At 46.5% G+C, this 22,709-nt stretch overlaps 1 protein-coding gene and 2 non-coding genes across 3 annotated transcripts; 2 read left to right on the plus strand and 1 right to left on the minus strand.

Annotated features, from left to right (window-relative positions):
- The first annotated feature begins 736 nt into the window (after positions 1–736).
- LOC119437972 (U1 spliceosomal RNA) lies at positions 737–898 on the plus strand. The gene has a single exon (XR_005189605.1). It is a non-coding gene; the product is annotated as a U1 spliceosomal RNA (small nuclear RNA).
- A 2,977-nt stretch (positions 899–3,875) lies between these two features.
- Positions 3,876–4,038, plus strand: LOC119437971 (U1 spliceosomal RNA). Its single transcript, XR_005189604.1, has one exon. It is a non-coding gene; the product is annotated as a U1 spliceosomal RNA (small nuclear RNA).
- Positions 4,039–10,707: 6,669 nt separating this feature from the next.
- Positions 10,708–18,529, minus strand: LOC119460671 (TNF receptor-associated factor 5). Its single transcript, XM_037721719.2, has 5 exons — positions 18,410–18,529; positions 18,136–18,333; positions 14,626–14,859; positions 13,811–13,861; positions 10,708–10,935 (listed from the first exon to the last, which is right to left on the minus strand). The coding sequence occupies exons 1-5, from the start codon at positions 18,527–18,529 to the stop codon at positions 10,708–10,710; spliced, it is 831 nt and encodes a 276-aa protein (XP_037577647.2).
- Positions 18,530–22,709: the final 4,180 nt, after the last annotated feature.

The raw sequence follows: 22,709 nt of genomic DNA on the forward strand, positions 1-22,709 counted from the left end.
ATAATTTTAGGCGGCACTACCTCCGGGATCGGCCCCCGATATAATACTCGTGTATCTCGCCTCCGCAAAACGTCGTAGTCGTCACATTGTAATCATTCCGTTGTCGGCATGCCGTCTTCGTCACGTTTCTGTCGTCCAAACGTCGTTGTCGCAGCGCTGTGGTCATGCCGTTGTCGTCTCGTCATGTAGTCTTTGTCATCCTGCTATCGTGAAACCTTCGTTCGTCGCACCGTCGTCATCTTCGTCGTCGTCACACCTTAGTCGTCTTCTTCACACTGACGTCATTCCGTTCCCGCGTCTCACCGTCGTCATCGTCGTCGTCGCACTGTCATGTCATCGTCGTCAAACCGTCGTCGTCAGGCCGTTATCGTTACACACGCGCTCGCATCGCAGAACACTGTGCATCTCAGCAGTTTTACACCACCAAGCTATCGCATAGCACCAGGACACGTGCCAACTTACTAGTCACTCACTGAACAAGCCTGAATGCACGCAAATGTTCGCTGATTTCCTCCCGACACTCGAGCAGTAATATCGTCTATACAGCACCTGCAATACAAAATATGAGCAAAGTAGGATTAAAGGCTTGCAGGCACAGGCGTTTTTAGTTGCAATGCCTGAATTCGCGGCATTTCGTTGCTCCACGGCGATTATGGCTCGCTGAAAGCCACAGCCAAAACCTGTGCAAAGTGTTGTGCCTCATGGATTGACCCACCTTTCTGATGGGTGCGTTTGCATACTTACTTGGTGTCGGGCCCTCCGGCGATCAGTGAGGCCGGGGCCCCGTGCCGAGGCCTCCCATTGCACTGCGGGTGGCTTAGGTACGCCACTACCCATGCTGTGGTAGGGGGGGCACGTAATTTTTGGTAGTGGGGCTTGGCGTGCGCGCCAGCCCCTCTTTTACGAAATCGAAAATAAGAACTTTACCACAACCCATGGTAAGCGAGTGCTACTTAGATGTGTTTTTAGGCGAAGCTTTATAGGCTCACAAGTGTCGGTGGTGGTGGTGGCGGCGGCGGCGTTGTCACGCTGAAAAGTGGGCTGATCCTGGCGATGTAAAATCTGCATGTAAAACGTACGCGGTGAATCGCACAAGCGAGGCTGCAGCTGACGACGTGAATAGCGGGTTTCAGTCGCGAAGAAGCAATGCGCTATAGAGGAGCGGCGTCTGATGTAGCCGACGGACGCTGGCGTAAAGAGATTGCTACAGCGTGAGCGTGCGCCAACGGGATGAGTCATCACCCCCCCCCCCCCACCTCGACGACGCTCCGACGGCGGCGGTCGAAGGCGCGAGAAAAGACTAGAAGGTTCCCAGGCTTTGGCCATGCTACGGATCACGACTGCAATAGGAAGGTTCGAGAACGACCGTCGAAGGTTCTCGATGATCCTGACAACGTGCGAGGTATACTGCTACACTGACAAATTTATTTCCTAATTATATTGCAGTCATCCATGGTCCGTGGAATGCGTTCGGTACAGTTAGTGTCCCTGTGGGAGCGAAATGCTACGTAATTTTTATCAATTATATGGACAATTCAACCGGATTTCTGCCGTCGCCGTCGCGGTGAGGTTCCCTATAGATAAAATCTTCACCGCGCGCCGTATGCCCGAGCGGAAGCGTGCGGGGACGCGAGCTGTCACGGCGAGCGAACGCATTCAATCACCCACGCGCAAGCAAGGAAGCGGGAAGCCAGCGCCGGAGGGAGCGCGGGGGGGGGGGGGGGCGCACTTCTACTCTGCCAACAACCGCGCTCGTCGCTCGTCCGCACCGTCGCTTATCTCCACACGGCTCTGACCTTTATGCGCCGTGCATTCGCCGCTCAGTTTCCGTTGAAGCGATAGACCGCACGTACCTTCGCCCGTTTCTGCGGCGTATGCGCTTGCTGCCAGCGTTTTGACAGTCGTTGTCTGCAGTCATTCAGTGTGATCTATTCATGTTTGTTTGTGCGCGCTCACACCACGCTTGTTCAATCAGTTAGTAATAGTCGGGCCACATTTTCCAACGCACGCTACACATGCAATGCTGCCCGGGTCGGCAGTGCAGCGCCACAGCTGTGTCCCTTCGCACGCGCTGCCCACGGGAAGCGCTTCTCATCAACACCACAGTTTCATACGCGCCTTCTCGTGGTCATCGAGTCTCTCTTCATGTCGGTCTACTTACGCCGCAGCACACCTGCTTACTTAATCAGCTCATGTTTACTACAATTCATATTGCTACCAAAGCCGCTCAACTTACTTCGTATGACATTGCTGTGTTGCTATCGCGTTCATTGCTTCGCCCTTAGGGCGGAACTGTGACATTTTTTCTGTCCTGATTGATCTCAATTAAGTTTAAGCAAGTGTTTGTTCAATTACATTTTATTGCGATAGCAATTATATGGACACTTCAACCGGATTTCTGCCGTCGGCGTCGCCGTCGTCGTCGCCGTCGTCGTCACCGTCGACGTCGCCGTGAGGTTCTCTATAGATAAAATCTTGGCCGCGCGCCGTATGCCCGAGCGGAAGCGTGCGGGGACGCGTGCTGTCACGGCGAGCGAACGCATTCAATCACCCATGCGCAAGCAACTAAGCGGGAAGCCAGCGCCGGAGGGAGCGCGGGGGGGGGGGGGGGGGCGCACTTCTACTCTGCCAACAACCGCGCTCATCGCTCGTCCGCACCGTCGCTTATCTCCACACGGCTCTGACCTTTATGCGCCGTGCATTCGCCGCTCAGTTTCCGTTGAAGCGATAGACCGCACGTACCTTCGCCCGTTGCTGCGGCGTATGCGCTTGCTGCCAGCGTTTTGACAGTCGTTGTCTGCAGTCATTCAGTGTGATCTATTCATGTTGGCTTGTGCGCGCTCACACCACGCTTGTTCAATCAGTTAGTAATAGTCGGGCCACATTTTCCAACGCACTCTACACATGCAATGCTGCCCGGGTTGGCAGTGCAGCGCTACAGCTGTGTCCCTTCGCACGCGCTGCCCACGGGCAGCGCTTCTCATCAACACCACCGTTTCACACGCGCCTTCTCGTGGTCATCGAGTCTCTCTTCATGTCGGTCTACTTACGCCGCAGCACACCTGCTTGCTTAATCAGCTCATGTTTACTACAATTCATATTGCTACCAAAGCCGCTCACCTTACTTCGTATGACATTGCTGTGTTGCTATCGCATTCATTGCTTCGCCCTTAGGGCGAAACTGTGACATTTTTTTCTTTCTCTCTCTCCTTTTTTTCATTAGTATCTACTCCTCGTCGTCATGCCGTCTTCGTCACGTTGCTGTCCTGAAAACGTCGTTGTCGCCTTGCTGTGGTCATGCCGTTGTCGTCTCGTCATTTAGTCCTTTTCATCCTGCTATCGTGAAACCTGCTTCGTCGCACCGTCGTCATCTTCGTCGTCGTCACACCTTAGTCGTCTTCTTCACACTGACGTCATTCCGTTCCCGCGTCTCACCGTCGTCATCGTCGTCGTCGCACTGTCATGTCATCGCCGTCAAACCGTCGTCGTCTTGTCGTTATCGTTACACACGCGCTCGCATCGCAGAACACTGTGCATCTCAGCAGTTTTACACCACCAAGCTATCGCATAGCACCAGGACACGTGCCAACTTACTAGTCAGTCATTGAACCAGTCTGAATGCATGCAAATGCTCGCTGATTGTTTATACTATTATATAATATATTGTATAATATTGTTTATACAGTAGCTGCAATACAAAAGTTGAGCAAAGTAGGATTAAAGTCTTGCAGGCACAGGCATTTTTAGTTGCAATGCCTGCATTCGCGGCATTTCGTTGCTTCGCGGCGATTATGGCTCGCTGACAGCCACAGCCAAAACCTGTGCAAAGTGTTGTGCCTCATGGATTGACCCGCCTTTCTGATGGGTGCGTTTGCATACTTACTTGGTGTCGGGCCCTCCGGCGATCAGTGAGGCCGGGGCCCCGTGCCGAGGCCTCCCATTGCACTGCGGGTGGCTGAGGTACGCCACTACCCCTGATGTGGGTAGGGGGGGCACGTAATTTTTGGTAGTGGGGCTTGGCGTGCGCGCCAGCCCCTCGTTTACGAAATCGAAAATAAGAACCTTACCACAACCCATGGTAAGCGAGTGCTACTTAGATGTGTTTTTAAGCGAAGCTTTATAGGCTCACAAGTGTCGGCGGCGTTGTCACGGTGAAAAGTGGGCCGATCCTGGCGATTGTGCAGAAAAGGTCCAAGCTCAAAGGCACATACCAGGGACAAAAAATAGAGAGCGAAAGAGAGAGAGAAAGAAAGAAAGGAAGAAAGACAGAGAAAGAAAGAAAGAAAGAAGGAGAGAGGGAAAGAAAGATAGAGAGAAATACAGAGAGAAACAGAAAGAAAGAGAGAGGGAGAGAAAGAAGTAGAGAGAGAGAATGAAAGATAGATAAAGAGAAAGAAAGTCACCACGAAGGTCAGAGAAAGAAAGAGAATGGAAGAAAGAGAGAAAAAGAAAGAAAGAGAGGGAGAAAAAGAAAGAGAGAGAAAAAATAGAAATAATAAGAGAGAAAGAAAGATAGAGAGAGAGAGAGAGAAATATAGAGAGAAAGAAAATCACCCTGAAAATCAGATACACACACGACATGCTTCGCTTACCCCCATTTTCTTGACAGGGAAAGGGCTGATGCTTTTTCTTTTTTCTCTCAAATCCCATCGTAAGTGAACTTTTAACGCGGAATGTACATAAATACTCACGAAAGTGGAAGGAGTGCAAGCTGTCGCCGTAGATCAATTTGTAGAGCACCTCACGCTTCGTGCGGAGATTCTGGGTTCTGCTCCCAACGGCGGCCGGTTGTGTTTTCTACCGCATTCATTTCCCTTTTCCTTTATTAGGAATGTAAAGTATATAAAAAATTAAACCGTCATGCTTACTCAAATATACATTTCGGTAAAGGAGAGGTAACTACCCGTATGGTTTTCCTTGGCAACAGCGTCTGAGCACGAGATTGCGGGATCGAATCCCGGCCGCTGCGGCCACATCACGATGGAGGCGAAATGCAAAAACGCCCCTGTGTTTGCGTTGTAGTGCACATTAAAGAACCCCAGGTGGTCAAAATTAATCCGGAGCCCTCCACTACGGCATGCCTCATAATCAGAAGTGGTTTTGGCACGTAAAACCCAAGAAAGAAGAAGAAGCAGCAGCGTCACTTGACTTCATATGATTGTTACTAAAAATCAAGCGCCTTGATACCCCTGATACATATTTACATACCGCAATCCAGAACGCGGTCAGCGCCACATGAACGTGTAAAAATATTGCGCAGAATAAATTGTGTTCAGAATATGAACAATGCAATAAAAAGCGAACGATGGTAATTTGCGAAACAAACAAACAAACAAACAAACAAAGAAACAAACAATCAAACAAACAAACAAACAAACAAACAAACAAACAAACAAACAACAAACAAACAAACAAACAAACAAATGACTTTGATGCAGAACCATTTTACAGATCTCAAGGGCGCTATAACGTAAAACGATTCGAAACTGTTTTGATTCCAATTTCTGCAATCAGCCTCCACGATTGGTCAAAACATTTTTGGGCCACTCCCAACTTCGCCTGTCTGTCACGCGACGTCACGAAAACCGCGTTAGCTCCCCATCTGATATAACGTGTACACACTGATTATGCATCATTAAACCACACAAAAGAAAAATATTAATTCCTGATTCGACGCCTTTTCACCATTAGCCTTCTGCTATTGGTGTAATGTTTTCTAGCTACGCCCTCTTCGCCTGTCTGTCAAGCGACCTCACAAAACCGCGAAAATCACCACGTGAAAGTGACGTGTACGCAAAAAAAAAAGGTATTAATATGCCGAACAAAACTAAAAAGGTTCGCACCATTAGCCTTTGTTTACGAGCCAGCTATTGGTCGTTTACAGATGTCGTAGATATTATAGCCTCAAAGCTACATACTACGTTTGCATTATGAACCACGATGTAGCAGGGAGGGATTCCAGATTTATTTTCGGCAAATAGGGTTCTCTAACAACAGCTTGATTTCGGCGAGTTGGTTCATACTAAATAACGTAGCTACAGCGCAACAATTATTGGAAGGAAACAAAGAGAGCGTTCTTTCCGGTCTCTGTGTTTCCTTCCAAAAATTGTTGCGCTGTACCTACGTTATTCAGGGTTCTCTAACGAGCACTCAAAGCGACCATTGGAGCTCGGAATCGAAGCCGGTACCTTGCGGCCAGCAGCAAAGTTGAATAGAAAACGGATAGCTCAGAATGAATACACTTATGTAGTATTCAGACGAGCTGTGAAGTTTTGAGGCACGCACTATGACTAAAGTTGAAGCAATACTGGGCGCAGTATGGCCACTTTCTTTTTCGCTTTGGTTTTGGCGCCCACGGTGGCTCGCAGGAGTGTTCTGCTGCTGAGAACGCTGCTTGAAGTGAGCTTTCAAGGTTCACTTTAAAAAGCAACTGCTTGAAATGTTTTCCATTGAAAAAGTTGATGGTAAGTGTATCAACACTCCATCCGCTGCCTTGACAAAGGAAGTGATTATGTATCTTACCAAATGTATGTTTACCTCGTTGTGAACAGCAGTTCTTGCGTATATAATGGAACCTGCAAAGCTACGTTTTTGTTAAAGCATTTTTGTACTTTTTTTTGGATAACATTCCGCAGTGACGACGTGGGGCCGAATTCACAAAGCTTTTCTTTCACAAGTTCTCTTTGCCACTGCCTTCGCCAATAATAGACCGCATTCGCTAATAATAAGTCCAACATCGCGATGGGCTGGCATTTGCTCTTACAAACAACTTTAGTGAAGAACGCTTTGTAAATACTGGTCCAGTTACAGTCCAGTGTTCGCACTGCGCTTAGACTTCCCACCTCCCCACAGTTTGGTGCTGGTCAACTATGTTGCAAAGCTAAACACGATATCGCGGGCGTCGATGCATGACCTTTCACGGCCGCATTTGGTTGGGGGAAGCATACAAAATTACCCCTGTGCTCGTGCGCTGAGATTTCCTTTCACCGTTGAAGAAACAAAAGTGGTGTCATTAAATCTAATGCCCTCGAGTATAGGGCGTCTGTCATTGATGTGTCTCTTTCCGATAGCAAGCATGCTTTCTTTCTTCCTTCTCTATTTATCCTTTCTCTTTGTGCGCGGGCGTGAACTTTGTCTCATCTGGAAGGCATGCGCTCTTGCAGGTCCTGCGGGGTGGCTCAGTGTTCAACTCTGAAACGTCCGACCTTGATGCGGTGGCGATGCGAGCCCTCAATGCCAAGCTGAAGAACGACGAACGCGTGCAACTCGCCATGCTGCCCGTTGGTGACGGCATCAGCATCGTCCTCAAGAAATGAAAAAAAGCAATCTTGGTAGACAATACCACGATGTTTACCGCGCACCAAACGCTACGCGTATGCGCGTTGCATGCAATGCCGAGCGTGTTATCTCCGACTTGCAAGCCCCGAAGGGGTCCCGCCTGCAGTTTTTACTTTGGGACCCCTTCCTGTATACTAGTCTATGTACTAATTTACTTATCAATAAAAATGAATTGAATTGAAAAAAAAAAAACTGGCGCGTTGACATGCATCTCGGCCTCCCTGCCTCTTGTTGGCTCCACCGTTTTGGAAACGACGCTCGTCACTGTCGACGTCCCTGAGCTTGGCAGGGAAATAGGCCGGTCGACCTCTAACGGCGACATGTAGTCCGGCCCAACACACAAGTCGCCTTTTCTACGTGATGGACAGAGTTCCGGGACAACGGTTCTTTGTCGACACAGGAGCTGACGTCAGCATTCTCCCCGCTCAACACTCCGACCGAAAAGCGACACCTGTGTCGTTTTTGCAAGCCGTCAACGGGACCAGGATTCCAGTTTTCTCGTCACGCTCCGTCATGCTGAACCTTGGCCTTCGACGAGCGCTCCGCTGGATTTTCCTGGTTGCAGACGTCCGTCGTGCAGTCATTGGAGCAGACTTCTTGCACAACTACGGACTCGTTGTCGACGTTCAACGACGCCGTCTCATCGACTCCGTGACCCAGCTATCCGTTCCAGGCGTCCCATCATCAGGCACATCGCCGATCGCGCCTATTTCTGCCATGTTGGACGAACCTTTCGCCGCCCTCCTACGCGAGTTTCCCACTTTGGCGCGCCTGCCGGACTGGACACAACCGGTGCAACATGACGTGTGCCATCACATTGTCACCTCCGGCCCACCAGTCTTTTTCCGACCCCGGCGTTTGTCCCCGGAGAAACTGAAGATCGCTCGCGCGGAGTTCGAACACATGCAGCAGCTGCAACTTGGCATCATCCGCCCCTCCTCCAGTAATTGGGCATCACCACTTCACATGGTGCCTAAGAAGAGTGGAGACTGGCGCCCTTGCGGCGATTACCGGGCACTAAACAACGTTACAGTTCCTGATCGCTACCCTCTACCGAACATTCAGGACTTCACGGTAGCGTTGCACGGTGCGACGATCTTTTCCAAGATCGATCTCGTTCGCGCCTATCATCAACTACCGGTTGCTGAAGAAGACATTCCCAAGACCGCCATCACCACACCCTTCGGTCTTTTTGAATTTCTCCGCATGCTATTTACGTAGACGCTCGCGTCTGAGATTTACGTAGACGCTCGCGTCTACACGAGGCACGAGCAGCTGGCACGCACCGGCACAGGCTAGAGTTCCGAGAGAGATTAAAAATGCTATGCTAAGAGATCGGGTGTCTGTCTGTCCTCTCCCGCGACAGCCCTGAAACTTTACCGGTCTACGTGGTCGCTCGTCGCCACACACTAAATCAATAGCGACTCTGCATCTACACATGGATTCGAAAATACAAGCACTGTACTAAGCAAGAAAGGAAACCAAAAATATAAACTTTTTTTTTGTGTGTTTATTGCTTTTGAGGATATTTTTCCAAAATTTTGGTTCTTGTTTTGTGTCTGCTACAGCTGAATGAGCTTGAGCGTTGCAACAGCAGCCTTCGATCGTGATTTGGATCATGATTGACGAAGCGAGCTTAAGTTTAGCAGTATCGATTTCAATCGTGCTTGAAATAACTGTTTAGCACACTCGATATGCATTCGAATTCAATAGCGAATCACTCAAGCACGCTAAAGAGTGCCCGTGTAACGATGGTATGATATACTGGAAGTGTGCTCCCATAGAAAGGTGAGACAGTCTTGATCTGACTTGGGTCTCCCAGTGAAGCAGAGCTGTTCGGTAACGCACAGAAAATGACATCACACTATCAATGGCCGCACAGCACAATGCTGTGCACAACCTCTGAGAGCAAGATTCAAAACTCTGACTCACAGAGCTTTCTTACTGCGCTGTTATAACAATTGTTTGTCATTGGCCTACGCATGTCTATGCGAATCCGGGACGACAGACCGTATTCACAAAAAAGCTCTTACGCCAGAATTGCCCGGAATAAAAAAAAAAAAAAAACATTCCTGCCAATCCTGATGCCGGACATGCTACTAGCAAAAGCGTCCGGCCAATGGCAACGGGCTCTTAAGAACTAGGGCCCGTATTTGCAAAAAAAGTTCTTATGCCAGAATTGTTCGCAAGAGGAAATTTCAGCCAATCCCGATGCTGGACATATAATTAGCTAAGGCGACCGGCCAATGGCAAAAGGCACTTACCAACGAAAAGCTTCGCGAATTCGGCCCCTGGTGCTCTACTTTTAGCATGCCGACTACGTCCTGAGCCAAAGCACAATATATACACCTGAGGACCACGCTGAGCTGTTCTAACTGCATCCACTCCCTTCGTAGCAAAACTATAAGAGGCAGAATGTCCTTATGAGAGACGGTGTTCAAAGTTGTCCTCACTCACAGGACGGCTGGATGTCGACTACACAACGCCTGACGAGCACTACTAAATTTACGGAAGTTTACTGCTCGCAACATTTTAATTTGTGCCTTTTTTCTATTCTTACCCATCATTCTCCAGCATACCACCATCATGAATTGAAACACGAACGAGAAATTCATTTAGAGCATGATTTCCTAAAAATGCAGCGTATCATTAAAATCAACGGTACCACCACCATGACGATTATTATTTTTGAAGTGTAAACGTAAAAACTCACTACACTTCAAACGGGCTAACAGCGGCCCTCGGGTATTATAGGGCCATGACTTATAATCTGCTTCAACACCGACCGTATAGCTTCTAAACTCGGTATCACAGCATGAACCTCGCCTATATAACATGAACTGGCGAACACCTAAACGCAAGAACACGCTTCCATTCATTTACAATTTGTTTGCGTTTCAATTAATGCCGACAGAAAAGGCCACTCGATCAAACAACAGGATAACACTCAACACTTCGTGCACAACGCCATTGTAGCATGAATGAGAAGAAACATGGACTTGGAAGGCAGAACAAGGCGGATGAGAAGGTGAGTTGGCCTTTGAACAGAAGCACGGTAACCGGCGGACTGCTGGATGTCGCTATGCTATGCCCCTTGTGGGCCTCGCATTGTCCCCACGTCCTGCGCCAAGCCTGTCATCACTGCGAAGGCGCCAATACATCCGTTGGAGTTGCATGTTTCGCGCGCTAGCTGCGTATAGTTCGCTGCGAGAATTACCAGCCAATGAATTAAGACGAAAGTGGCCTTTTGTCTGTGTCATCACAGGAACATGGGGAAGGGGCGAGAGCGTTGCTTGTACAGCGCCGTTTTTCCCGTGTTCGACGAAGCGCGGTGATCTTTGTCTGCGTGGTGGCACTACCGCGGAGCAATCATATCCTGCAGCGGTAAACGATGACGAGCGTGTCGTTGCGGATAAAGCCGGAGCGCTCGTTGTGCAGCTCGGATAGCGGCGCCATGGTGTGGAAGCCAATGGGCACGTTACACTCGTTGACAGGCCGCCCCATCAGGTGCTTGCTCTTGGACGGGATGCTGCGGAACGAGTGCTGCCGGTCCAGGTGCATGCCACGCCCCGTCTGGTCCACCACGCGCAGCACATGCTGCGACAGAGATGCACGCGAGCACCCGTGAATCACATCGTTCATCGACCGGGTCCTGAACAGACCAGGGGAGTATTCTGTAAGAGTTCACTTAGTGGGCTGACCATTTCTGCCGCCGCTGGTAAGCTGCATTTGTACGAGCGAGAAGGAGACAGGCGCCCCCCAGCCACTCTCTTTCGCGCTAGTACAGCTGCAGCCAATTAGTGGTGGCTAAAATGGACAGTCCACTAGGTGGACTGTTACAGAATACCCGTCTCCGCAGTATCTGTCAATCGCTACCACGCGAATGCCCGTACATGGCTTATATCCTTTTGGGGCGGAGTGACGCTTGCGACGGCGACGTCTGGCGCTTCATATCTTACAGAATCTGTGGACTTCTTCCGTGAATCTCTGGAACAAAATCTCTCGATTTTGGTCTCGCTCATGGCTAAGTTGCGAAGACGAGATTACAAGTGTTCTGGGCCCACATTTGTGAAAAAGTTATTGCGCTCGAACTGTTCGTAAGATCAGATGGTAGCCAATCGTGATGTTGGACATTAGCGAAATCGGCCGGCCAATGGAAAAGAGCACTTACGAACCAAGCGCCGAATTCGTAAAGCTTTTCGTTGTATAGTGCTGCTTGCCATTGGCCGGCTGCTTTCGCTCAGTGTCCAGCATCAGGATTGGCTGAAATTTTCTCTTACGAACAATTTTAGCGTAAGATCTTCTTTGAATACGGACTCAAAACTTTCCTGAAATTGGCCCCTGGAGAGCTTGTGACACACCAGTAAAGATCTCGTGGCCGTACCTAAAGCGAGGCGAAGATGAAATGACATCCCGTAGCTCTCGTTTCTGAATGGCTGTGAGATGCCACGCTCATTCATGGTGGCTGCCAATCGTAGCCTGTGCTCATAGGTGTCCGCCATAGAAAGTATATTTGATAGTAGGACAAGAACTTCTCAGGGTTTCTGTTTCTGCGTTAGTCACGCCATACAGATATTTGAAGAGATGCAGAGCGCCCATTGCCCGAGCCCCTCTGCAAGCATATCTGCTTTATTTGCGTGTGTGTCTGAAGTATCACAATTTGTCAACGCATCCCTTTACTACAAGAATAACAAAATATCGATGTAGAAAAAGTGTGACCTCATGTTGCAAATGTACAGAACCTCCAAGAGAAATTATTTCATGTATACATCGCTCTCTTCCTTCAACTTTAACACATGGACATGACTAAGAAACAAATGCACGCGACATCGATGCATCATCACACTCCGCACAAGTAGCCTGAGGGTATCTGTTATATGAAGTCCATGAACACGAACGCCGGAGGCCTGTACATTAGTCACGAACATCATCATCACGTTGCCCTACGCATCGAGCAACACATCCAGCTAAAGCGATTTCTGTCATCGCGGTATGGTAATACGGAACGGTAATGTAGTAGCGTAAACCGTGTGGTAACACGGAGGGCTAAAGCTCCCACAACAGAACGCCAGGCACAAAACTTGCTCCGTTAGCCGAAAATACACTTGAAGTAGCGATAGAAGATATGCATAGGATAGCCTTGCTCGGCCAGTGTACAAGCTTCGTGATGGTGATGATGATTTATTGGCATCGTTTTTGAAACGGGGTGGTGACAAATAGTCACCTAGCCTACTTGATTTAACCAGGTATGCTACATGTTTTTAATTCTAGCATTTTCGTATACATCTCTTTAATCTTATTTTTTTTCTTCATCAAACTTCGCTATCTACCTTGTACCACGACCTATGCCTGTAAAGGATCCGGTCGTATCAATATTTTCCCTGCTTCTTTCCCCACCAATACTCTAAAGGTATCTTGCTTATGTCGACTACTGACCCCCCCCCCCCCCCCCCCCCTTTTTTTTTTATGCTTTCGTCCACTTTAAATCCGAACGCTTCTGGAAGTTGTACGTTACCTACGGGCCAGACTGGGTGAATCCCTTCGCATTCCATAACGATGTGCCGAGTGGTCACTGGATTTTTTATGCAGCATATACATGCCTCGTCTTGTTGCCGAATATTTGGTGTGGTATGTTTTTGTCCTTAGGCAACCAGCTCGAGCCTCAAATAACAAGGCACTGTCCTTTGTGTTATCGTACAGATTTTCCCTTCTAATTTCTTTCTTCCCATTCTTGTAAATCTCCATGGTCTTTTTTGTTTCCATTCTTTGCGTCTGATGACTCCTGGTTGTCTATTTACACTTTCAATTACCCTGTACTTGGTTGCCAACTTTCTTGATCTCTTCATCTATTCTGTGTCCACGCTTTTCAGGAACAGATACTTGTGCACTGTCGCTGCTCATTTATTTTGATCCATGTTCCTGAGTCTTTCTTCAAAACAAATTTTGCTCTGCACTTCTCTGACCTCAAAAGAGGCCCAACCCGTGTCACCTTGCACTGCCTCATTTGTAGTTTTACCGTGGAATCCCAAAGCCAACCGACCCACCCATCTCTAGTTAACTTCCAACCCCGACAAGATATCCGATTTTAAGCACAGAATGGCATTTGCGAACGTTAGCGCTGACACCATAACTACTTCAAGATTCCACGCACCGCCTCATATTTATCATCACTCTTCTGTCCAGCGCCATGCCTACCTTACGCACTCATTTTATTCCATTTCTAGTGCTGAATATAAGATGACAATAGGATTAGTCAAATTCCGGTCTCAAATTTTCTATGAGCTTTCAGCTTTTCGTTTCACATTTGCTGCCAAAATAACCTGTATTTTTTTGTGGCTCATTACGATATATATAGGGCTCAAGGCTCACGAAAACTATAACACCAAGTTATAGTGCCAAACAATTATTGGTTGCGACAAGAGTTCCCTAAAATGAAGTTATTCTAGCCCTGCTCAAAAGCTAGCATTCTTACCTCGTACTTGCATGGCCAGTCGAGCACGCAGTCAAATTTTCCTTGCATTACCTGTAGAAGAATACAGTAAGTTGAAAACTGCCCTAAAAACAGCTTGTTTAGGCTACAAAGAGTTTTAACCGGTTCATCGAGGTAGCATAATTCTGGCACTTGAGTTATATTACTTGAAAAGGGGGTCGTATATTTAATTTTCATATAATACTATCGTTCTCTGTCGAAGACATTCATTTCATTGCCGACGCGAAATCCGCGCCGGACGCATCAAGTAACTGTTATGTATTTCTTTCCCCAGTTAGCGTCAAGAGGAATGCCCCGAAAGAATGAAACAAAATTTCTAGCAAGCTGAAGAAGGTTGAACCTCAAACGTTTATTCGAGGAGGGGAATGCTAAAATTGTCGCCTCCAATGACATTCATTTATAGCCGTTTGTGCTGAGGAATAGCTTGCTACTTTTTCTTTCATTCTTTCATCGTTCCATACTTTTCAGAACAGGATCGCTAACAATGTGAAAGTATAATTACAGCGCCACGAAATGAACGGTTTCACCTTAGCTGCTAGCGTACACACACACACAACTCGTGTCTTATCTAACAGGAAGCATCTTTCGACGTTGCCAACACATAAATAAGTGCCGATGAGAGGAAACGACGCCTCTTCGTTTTTATTTACATACTCTATAATCATCACGATGAAAACCATGCCATTTCTATGTTTACTGTGCTTATACCAGAACGTATGTTTCCCCTTCACGGACCAGCTACAAACTAAGAAAAACGAAGCAGCACTAAATCAGAGCAGCGAAAAGGCGTCACGTGCCTGCAGGAACAGAGACAGGTGGCTTCCGCGTCCCTCGCCGTAGCCGTTGAGGTCGGCCATCAGGCGCAACTTGTAGCCAGGGACGGCCGTGTAGAAGGGTGCGCTGACAACGCGTGCAATCTCGCCGTTTTCCTGTTGGCTCCGCAGAACGCTGTAGGGCTTGATGTACCACACGAACTTGCCTTGCGACCAGGACCGCGACAGCATCTCCTCCAGCCTGACGTCTACGCTTTCCTGCCAGAGGGCATGTGCCGTCAACAACAATCCCTCAGCCTTGTGTTGTGTGGGAGCTATTGCAACTACAAAAAGCTGGACGCTGACTGTGCTCATTCGGAACGGCTTTGATATCAATGCTTGTATAGCTTATGCAGCAGGAATGAGTTTCTAAAGTAGAGCACAGCGTACATATATTCCAATGCCGGTACCACCGCTAAGACACCGGGCCCATATTAAACTTTACAAAAAGCTTCTACACTAGAACGGTTCGTGACATCAGCTGTCAGCTAATCGTGCTGTTCGAAATGTTAGTAGCGATGGGGGGGGGGGGGGGGGGGGGCATCAATGGCAGGCAGAACTTACTATCCAAAACCTCTGTCAATTCGGCCCCTCTTCTTGACCGTTAATATTTTGTCACTTTTTGAGGCTGATTCGCGGGTTGCATAACAGAGTTGCAACTTTTTTCAAGAACAACCTATCTAACATATCGAAAGTAACTGCAGCGCACCAGTAAAGTGTTAATGCATGTCAGGGAAGGATGGGGTCAAATCAAAATCAAATAAAATTATAGGTTTGGCGTCGCAGAGCAACACACGGGCTATGACAGACGCCGTAATGCAGGGCCTCCTGAGGTTGTTTAACGTGCACCCAAGTCATAGTACAGAGCGTTTTTGCATTCCGCCCCCATCGGAATGCGGCCTACACGGCTGCAAATCGAACCAGCGACCCCCGCAGCAGTAGAACACCGTTTATCTCCTGAACCACCGTGACGGGTGGGAAGCGAGGGCTGGCGACGCTGCAGTGAAGTTGTCGCACTAGTACCCCCAGGCGTCATGTATTTTTACAGCGTCTACCCGGAGTTTGTTAATAGTTTATTGATAAGCTAGGATTTCATTGCATTCTTAAGGATTCAAAGATTCAACCTATAGCGCAAACTGAAAACTTTTTCTACACAAATACAGTTCAAAGATGCAAAGAGTGGAAAGCATGTCCCTTTATTTTCTCCCGTGAAAACCACGATTTTCCCGCGAAATAAATGAAGCCTCAAAAGAATACTTCCCCTCTTAACACTGATTTAGTAGGGATGTACGAATAGTGAAATTTCCGAATCGAATCGAATAAGGATATTTGAGAAAAACAACCTGCGAATATCGAACAGTTTCTCATTTCAAAGCAAAGTGAAATACAAAAGCACCGAAGATATTAGCGCCATGTCCCCCACTCAACTCGCTATGGAGCTTCGCATGCGAAGTTTCATAGTGAGCCATACTTAGCTCCCTTCCTCTTACTCATTTCCCCGAAAAAGCCTAGAGCTATCATTTAAAACATATTTATCTCTCTATCTCTTTCGTCTTTCTGTCACCTTGAGTGTTTTGTTTGCGCCTAGGAGGAGGAAAGAGAAAAGCAGAAGGCAGGGAGGTTAACCAGAATAACGTCCGGTTGGCTACCCTACGCCGGGAGAATGGGAAAGGGGAACACAAAGATGACAGGGAGAGAAAGGAGAGAAGGAAAGAAGGAACTTAGCGGTGAATTCCCTGACGCGTGTGGTATTGCACTATTAGTCAAAGCCGTTCACACAAGCGCGTCGTCCTCAAGAAGCACTACGCTTTATACAAGATACCACACCTGCTAGCCCACCAGTCTATCCTCTTGAAACGTAAAGTTTGCGCGGAGTCTGTTCGGTAAAAAAAAAAATAAAAAAACGAGCCTCATATCTTGTGTCCCAGCTAACGTTAGCCAAGCTCTTATAAGGAAAAGATCAAGCAATGAACAAGGTGCAAGTCACGAGAGAGAGAGAGAGGTTTATTTGCAGAAAGGCAGAGAGGTCGGCTTGAGCGTTAGTTTGCTCTGGCCTGCTACTCTACACTGGGGAAGGGGGGGGGGGGGGTCACAATTACTATAAAACCTATGATGTTTGTTCGCCACATGCCTGACGGCCGCACACCGTAGGTCTTATAACCATATCGTGCACCGTGTTTTTTATTTCTTCCTTTTTTTCCTATAGCAGCTTGGATAACGTTAGCTGGGACACCCTAAATGCATTCTTTCTACCTACATGTAATGCCGTTCACAACTTGGCGTTCGGTCAACTGATGGATTTGTAAATACTTATTTAACTTATCTGGTGCACCATGACAATGACAGCAATGGAACAAGACAATAGAACCTCACCGCATGTACCTATAGTAGAATGTTGTGTTTGTTGAAGGAGCCAAGATAATAATACAACATAGCACGTCGGTTTAAATAGATTCAAACGGGATGAGATTGGCCAAATAGAACTGCGATTTGAATTGAATAGAATTGAATTCTGGGGCTTTTTTTTTTTCGTGCCAAAACCACGATTTGATTACGAGGCACACCGTAGTGGGGGACTCGGGATTAATTTTGACCACCAGGGGATCTTTAACGTGCTCCCATTGCACGGGACACGGGCGTTTTTGCTTCTCGCCCTTATAGAAATGCGGCTGCCGAGGCCGGGATTCGATCCCGCGACCTCGCGCTTAGCAGCGCTACACCATAGCCGCGAAGCCACCACGGCGGGTAACATTGACTTGCCTAAATTCAGTCAAGAAATTCGTATGCTGCCTGAATATTGGGTATTCTTATCAAAAAAAAAATATCTGGAGTTTTATGTGCCAGAACCACGATCTGGTTATGAGGCACGCCGTAGTGCCTCATAAGTGAACTCCGAATTATTTTGGACCATCTGGGGTTCTTTACCATACACCCAACGTATGGTATATACGGGCGTTTTTTTTTTTTTTCATTCTTATTGAATGACTGGAAATTATTACGCCGATGTTATACGCCCCGTGCGTATCGCTCAGGAACTGGTGCCCTGCTCAGCAACCGCCCCTTCCCTGCATGAAGCCGAATCTGTCGCAGCCGTCCTCATTTGTATTAATCTCTCTTCCTCGAGACTCCAATAAATGTTGTTACGCTTTCTATTAGAAAGAAACGAATGTTCAACAGTTCCGAATAGTGAACTCTTGAATCCAATATGAATCAAATAGCAGAGACTGTTCGATTCGTATTCGAAATTTCGAACATTCGCGTACCCCTGTAATATTTAGCGTCGCTGCTTAGGAGGCCGGATATGAAAACATCTATGGTGAAATTGAGAGAAGTAATAATGTATATTATGAGCAAGCATCCACACTTACAGTATTTTACTTATATGGCATTGCAGCACTGCCTATTGCGAGCTTCGCGATTTACCAGTCACCTAGCCTCTCGCGTAATGAAAAAAAAAAAAGTATAAGGACTCCCTGGGAGAGTTTGGCCACTTACCGCCATCCTTTGGCACTCTTGCTGACCATCGTGCACCCGTGACGCGAGTACACGGACTTGTTCTTGCAGATTGTGCTGTTCTCTGAGCATATCTGTCATCTGTTCCTTAATGGCGTTCAGGCTACTTTGCAACTCCAGGTTCTGCTGTGTGCTTTCGGTGAGCGCTTGCTGGAGAGTCTCCATGGAGCCATTAGCTTTCTGGAAAACGGTAACAACACATGAGGTTCCCATTGAAATAAACAGCTTACGCGAGATATGAGCGTAGCGAGCGTACTTCGGTGTAGGTGAGGATGAAGTTCATGTGGCTCTCCAGCGTTTCGTGGCGCTCGAGGTCGTCCTGCGTGCCCTGGGCGATGAAAAGCGAGTGGCTTTCACGGTTCAAACCATAACTCATCTTGCGGTGGCTTATCAAACACTCATCCATAATGAAATGGCTGCGTATACATTGTAATAATTTCACATACGTTGCCGCGGAAATATAAACCGTACAGAAATCACGCTGAATGATTATAAATTCCCCATACTCTTTCCATGAGACGAATTTGGAAAGCACGTGTCAAATTATTAGAAAGCCTGTGTACTTTTTTAACGAGAGTTGTCAGGCGGAACTGCGTCTCAGAGCAAAACCCACAGAAGAATGTAAAAATACCAAAGAAGTAACGTTGTTAACTTTCGAGGGGCAACCAATAATTTCTTATTTTGGGCTCGATTAGGTGTGAAGAGTTCTTGTTATTGTCACCATACAACAGCGCTTACCTCGTGTGCTAAAATAACTAATAGTTTTGTATATTTCTGTGTTTCTTACTTTCTATCTCATATATATATATATATATATATATATATATATATATATATATGATATCTTTTTTAGCGGCACCACATTAAAAAAATTTCCTGTGACAAATAGCACAATTCTGACCCTTGAGCTAAATTAGTCAATGAAATGACAATTCCTCCTACGAGAAATCAAAGTGCTTAGTTCAATAATTAACATAATTGTGCTAATTATATCTTTAACTAACTACTTTACAACCAACATTTAAATCTACGAATTGTAGATAGTGAGTTTGCAAGGCATATCGACTCGGAACGAATTCTGAGGATGGAAACGGTTTCGAGATATGCACCGTCAACCTTGCGGTAAAAATGCGCCGTTGTTCCACTTACTTTTTTTAAGACAACGCAGTTTTATTCACTGAAGCGCAAAAGTAACAGGAACGCCCCAATGCATTTTTATTTATTTATTCATAATACCATACAGGCCCAATGCAGGGCATTGAGTAAGGGGGGTAACAGTTTCAACTAAAAAAATGTTAGCATCAAAAAAAAAAAAAAAGGTAACGAAACAAATGTTACAAAAATTACAGTGGTACATCATTATACAGCATTATCAAAGAGCGTACTCAGGTTATCATGAAATGTTTCGCGGTTTCACATGGATGCGATTTGGTTTGGAAGATTGTTCCAATGTGCAATAGCTCGAGGCAGTGATGATGAGTTAAATGCCTGCGTTTGATCATGTATGCACATGAAACTGAGCGTGTTGTGAAGACGTTGTGACGTGCGCACAGGTGCATGAATTGGTAGACGGTTATATTTATTGATATAAATGTACCTGTGAAACAGACAGAAGCGCGATCGTGCGGCGAGTTTCTAATGACTGAAGTGAAACAGACAGACAGACAATGAACTTTTATTGAGGTCCTGAGGGACTAGAAGTGAATGTCTTTTTTTTTATTCGGGTAATGCTAGAAGGATGGTCGTACTTACGCGAGATAAATCTAGCTGCTCTATTCTGAACAGCTTCCAAAATGCTGATAATGTAATCCTGATATGGTGATCATATGGATGAAGCAAATCACTAGTTGCGGACGAACATAGGTTAGAACGTACGCTAGAAGGTGTATTACGCAAGTTTCTACGCAGACAGCCGAGGGACTTAGAAGATTTAGAAGACACGGCTGCTGCATGCGTAGCCCAGGAAAGGTGAGGTGTAAGGTGGACGCCAAGATATTTATAAGATGGAGTATTACTAATTATGGTATTACTAATCGAATAGTGAAACACCGAGTTAGTGCGTTTACGGCTAAACGAAATTAACTTGCATTTAGAGGCGTTAAGGGGCATCTGCCACGTTTTGCACCAACTATAAGTAACGTTAAGGTCATTTTCGAGAGTAGAATGGTCATCGAAACATTTAATAGGGCGGTAGATGATGACGTACGTACAATTGGAAAATTATTTAATCTTGAAATTGGTGGTCCTGAGAATTCGTTCTAAATGAATATGCCTTGCGAACTCACTGGCTACAATTCATCGATTGAAATATGTGTCGTAAATTATTTAATTAATAAGGGAATTAGTGTAATTATGTTAAGTATTCAATTAGGCATTCATATTTCTCTTAGAAGTAATGGCCGAATCATCGATTAATTTAGCTCGAAGTTTAGAATTGTGCTATCTGCCACAGGCAATTTCTTAAAAATTGGTGCAGCTAGATAGAAAAAAAAGAGAAAAACCTAACGGCTAGCGTATCGCACAGTCTGTGTCTTTCTCGTTGCTATCGTGCTGAATCCATTAAGGTGATTCGCAGGGTGTACTTTCTATTTGAATGTACTAAGCTTTAATCACAGCAAGCACAATCACAAAGAAGACGACAGCAAACACGAAAAAAAAAAAAAAACTACCGGCTGACAAAACAAACGAACAGCCTTAATTGCGCAGCTCTTACCTCGTACGAGCAGCCCAGTACAGAAAGTCTGCATGTTCTCTTTCCTGGTGAACAATGTGCCCGGTGTACGACCTGAAGAGAAGGCTACAGCAGTAAACAGTGAAGTAGAAAAAAAAAAGAAGAGGAGATCTTCAATTTGCGACACAAGGATTAGCAATGCATAGCGAATCAAGATATACGCCCTCGCGAGAATTGATGACAGTGTTATCCGTTTTTCGCTGTGCTTATTCATCTTATTATAGTAAGGGAAATCAAGTGACAGGGACCACTCTGTCATCTCTTCAAGCATTGTGCATAAAACATGGTGATATTTGTTTCTGGAAACATGACCCCGCCTTTTGTAAATGGTTGGCGTCTTAAATTGAAGTTTTGTTTGCTTACTCTGTCTGGTTTCGCATCCTTCGGGGCTGTCTCTCCGATTAAACCGGCTTAGGTAGCACTGAATTCTGACTGACAAAATAGAACCGCTTCGTTTCCAATGATGCAATGCACCAACATGTGCATTGTATCTGCATAATTTTGTCTTCTACGTGACAGGCGTTCTCGGGCGTTCTCGCGTGATCCTCTACATCATACACGTGATTGTCACAAGCTGTCTCCACCATGAGGTCAGCAGTGCCGTCAGACGTGTCCAGTCGCTCGGCACAGCCCGAACGTTGCGGGTGCTATATATCGTCACCTTGGCAATAGATTCCGCAAGGAACCTGACACTTATGACTCAACGCCATCTACTAAGCTTTCATGCCGTCTGCTTATCTTTACCGCCGCGTTTGTTGCAGCCGCTATCACGTGCAGTTCTTTGGTTGCGATACTCCCGGCAGACATCGTTTCACACACTGACAGTCACTCGTTCTAGAGCTGACATTTTTACCACGGAAGAACGTGAGTTTCACAAAAGGTGCATATCTGATAAGACAAAACCCGGCTGACACTGTGGTGATTCCTCGGAGGGAATATTTCCCCGGGAGTCTTTTCCTCGAAGTGATAGGAAGCAACGGCGCGACCGCTTTGCAAGCGAGAACGCAGAAGTTGGAATCGCCACTCGCCAGGCCGTTGCACGTCGACCAATCTGAGAACTGATATCGGCCCGATTACATCCGAGCATCACGTGTGCTCACCAAGCTGGTGATTTATTTGCAGTGGAAACTACAAGGCTTGTGTGCAGTTTATAACGTATACCATGTGCACTTGATCCCAAATAAACGAGTCTGAACACGACTTCGTAACGATAGCGGGAACCCGTTTCACTAGTCCCAATTTTGCAGCTCACAGGGTGCGGACGTATTGCGGCCGGTATTGCAAACAGCTAATCGTTTCTAAATTTAGCTTGAACTAACGGCAAGTTATTTCTATGCATGCGCTAAAAGCATGCGATGTTAATTTTGTAAATATTGCGAATATTCGAAACATTAAAATAATGAACCGAATGTTGCCCTACTCGATTCGGTCCTCGAATCAAACAGTCGCTAATCGCAAATGCTAATATTTTTTTATCACTGCAGTCAACGCGAATTTCCGTTCTAGCGTCGAAAGCATACATAGATGCTAACGGGGCTCATAATACTGCCTTTTATAACTTCCTTCTGATAGTGCACGATCGGGCATGCTCCGAAGAAACGTGGTTATTTTTTTCTAATGTTCCATTAAAATGGAGGGGGGGGGGGGGGGGGGCTCTTTTGATAAAGCGTACTTCAGAATGTTCAGTGCAAAGACAAGACACTTATAATATAGCGATACTTGGATGTCATCATTGTTTTATATTAATTGTGAAAAAAGGTGTTCATAACTGGAAAACTATTAAAACGTATTTCATATTCGATTCCATTCGCATTCGGCACTACTC

This window comes from Dermacentor silvarum, chromosome 1, assembly GCF_013339745.2.
Source record: "Dermacentor silvarum isolate Dsil-2018 chromosome 1, BIME_Dsil_1.4, whole genome shotgun sequence".
Lineage (NCBI taxonomy): Eukaryota > Metazoa > Arthropoda > Arachnida > Ixodida > Ixodidae > Dermacentor > Dermacentor silvarum.

What these genes read in the sequence shown, in the direction of transcription:
- LOC119460671 (XM_037721719.2), bottom strand. Translation starts at nt 18,529, where the DNA reads ATGAGTTATGGTTTGAACCGTGAAAGCCACTCGCTTTTCATCGCCCAG. An exon ending in TCATCCTCACCTACACCGAA is followed by an intron (nt 18,334 to 18,409) that starts GTACGCTCGCTA and finishes ACCGTTTTCCAG; the next exon opens with AAAGCTAATGGCTCCATGGA. An exon ending in ACCTGTCTCTGTTCCTGCAG is followed by an intron (nt 13,862 to 14,625) that starts GCACGTGACGCC and finishes ATTCTTCTACAG; the next exon opens with GTAATGCAAGGAAAATTTGA.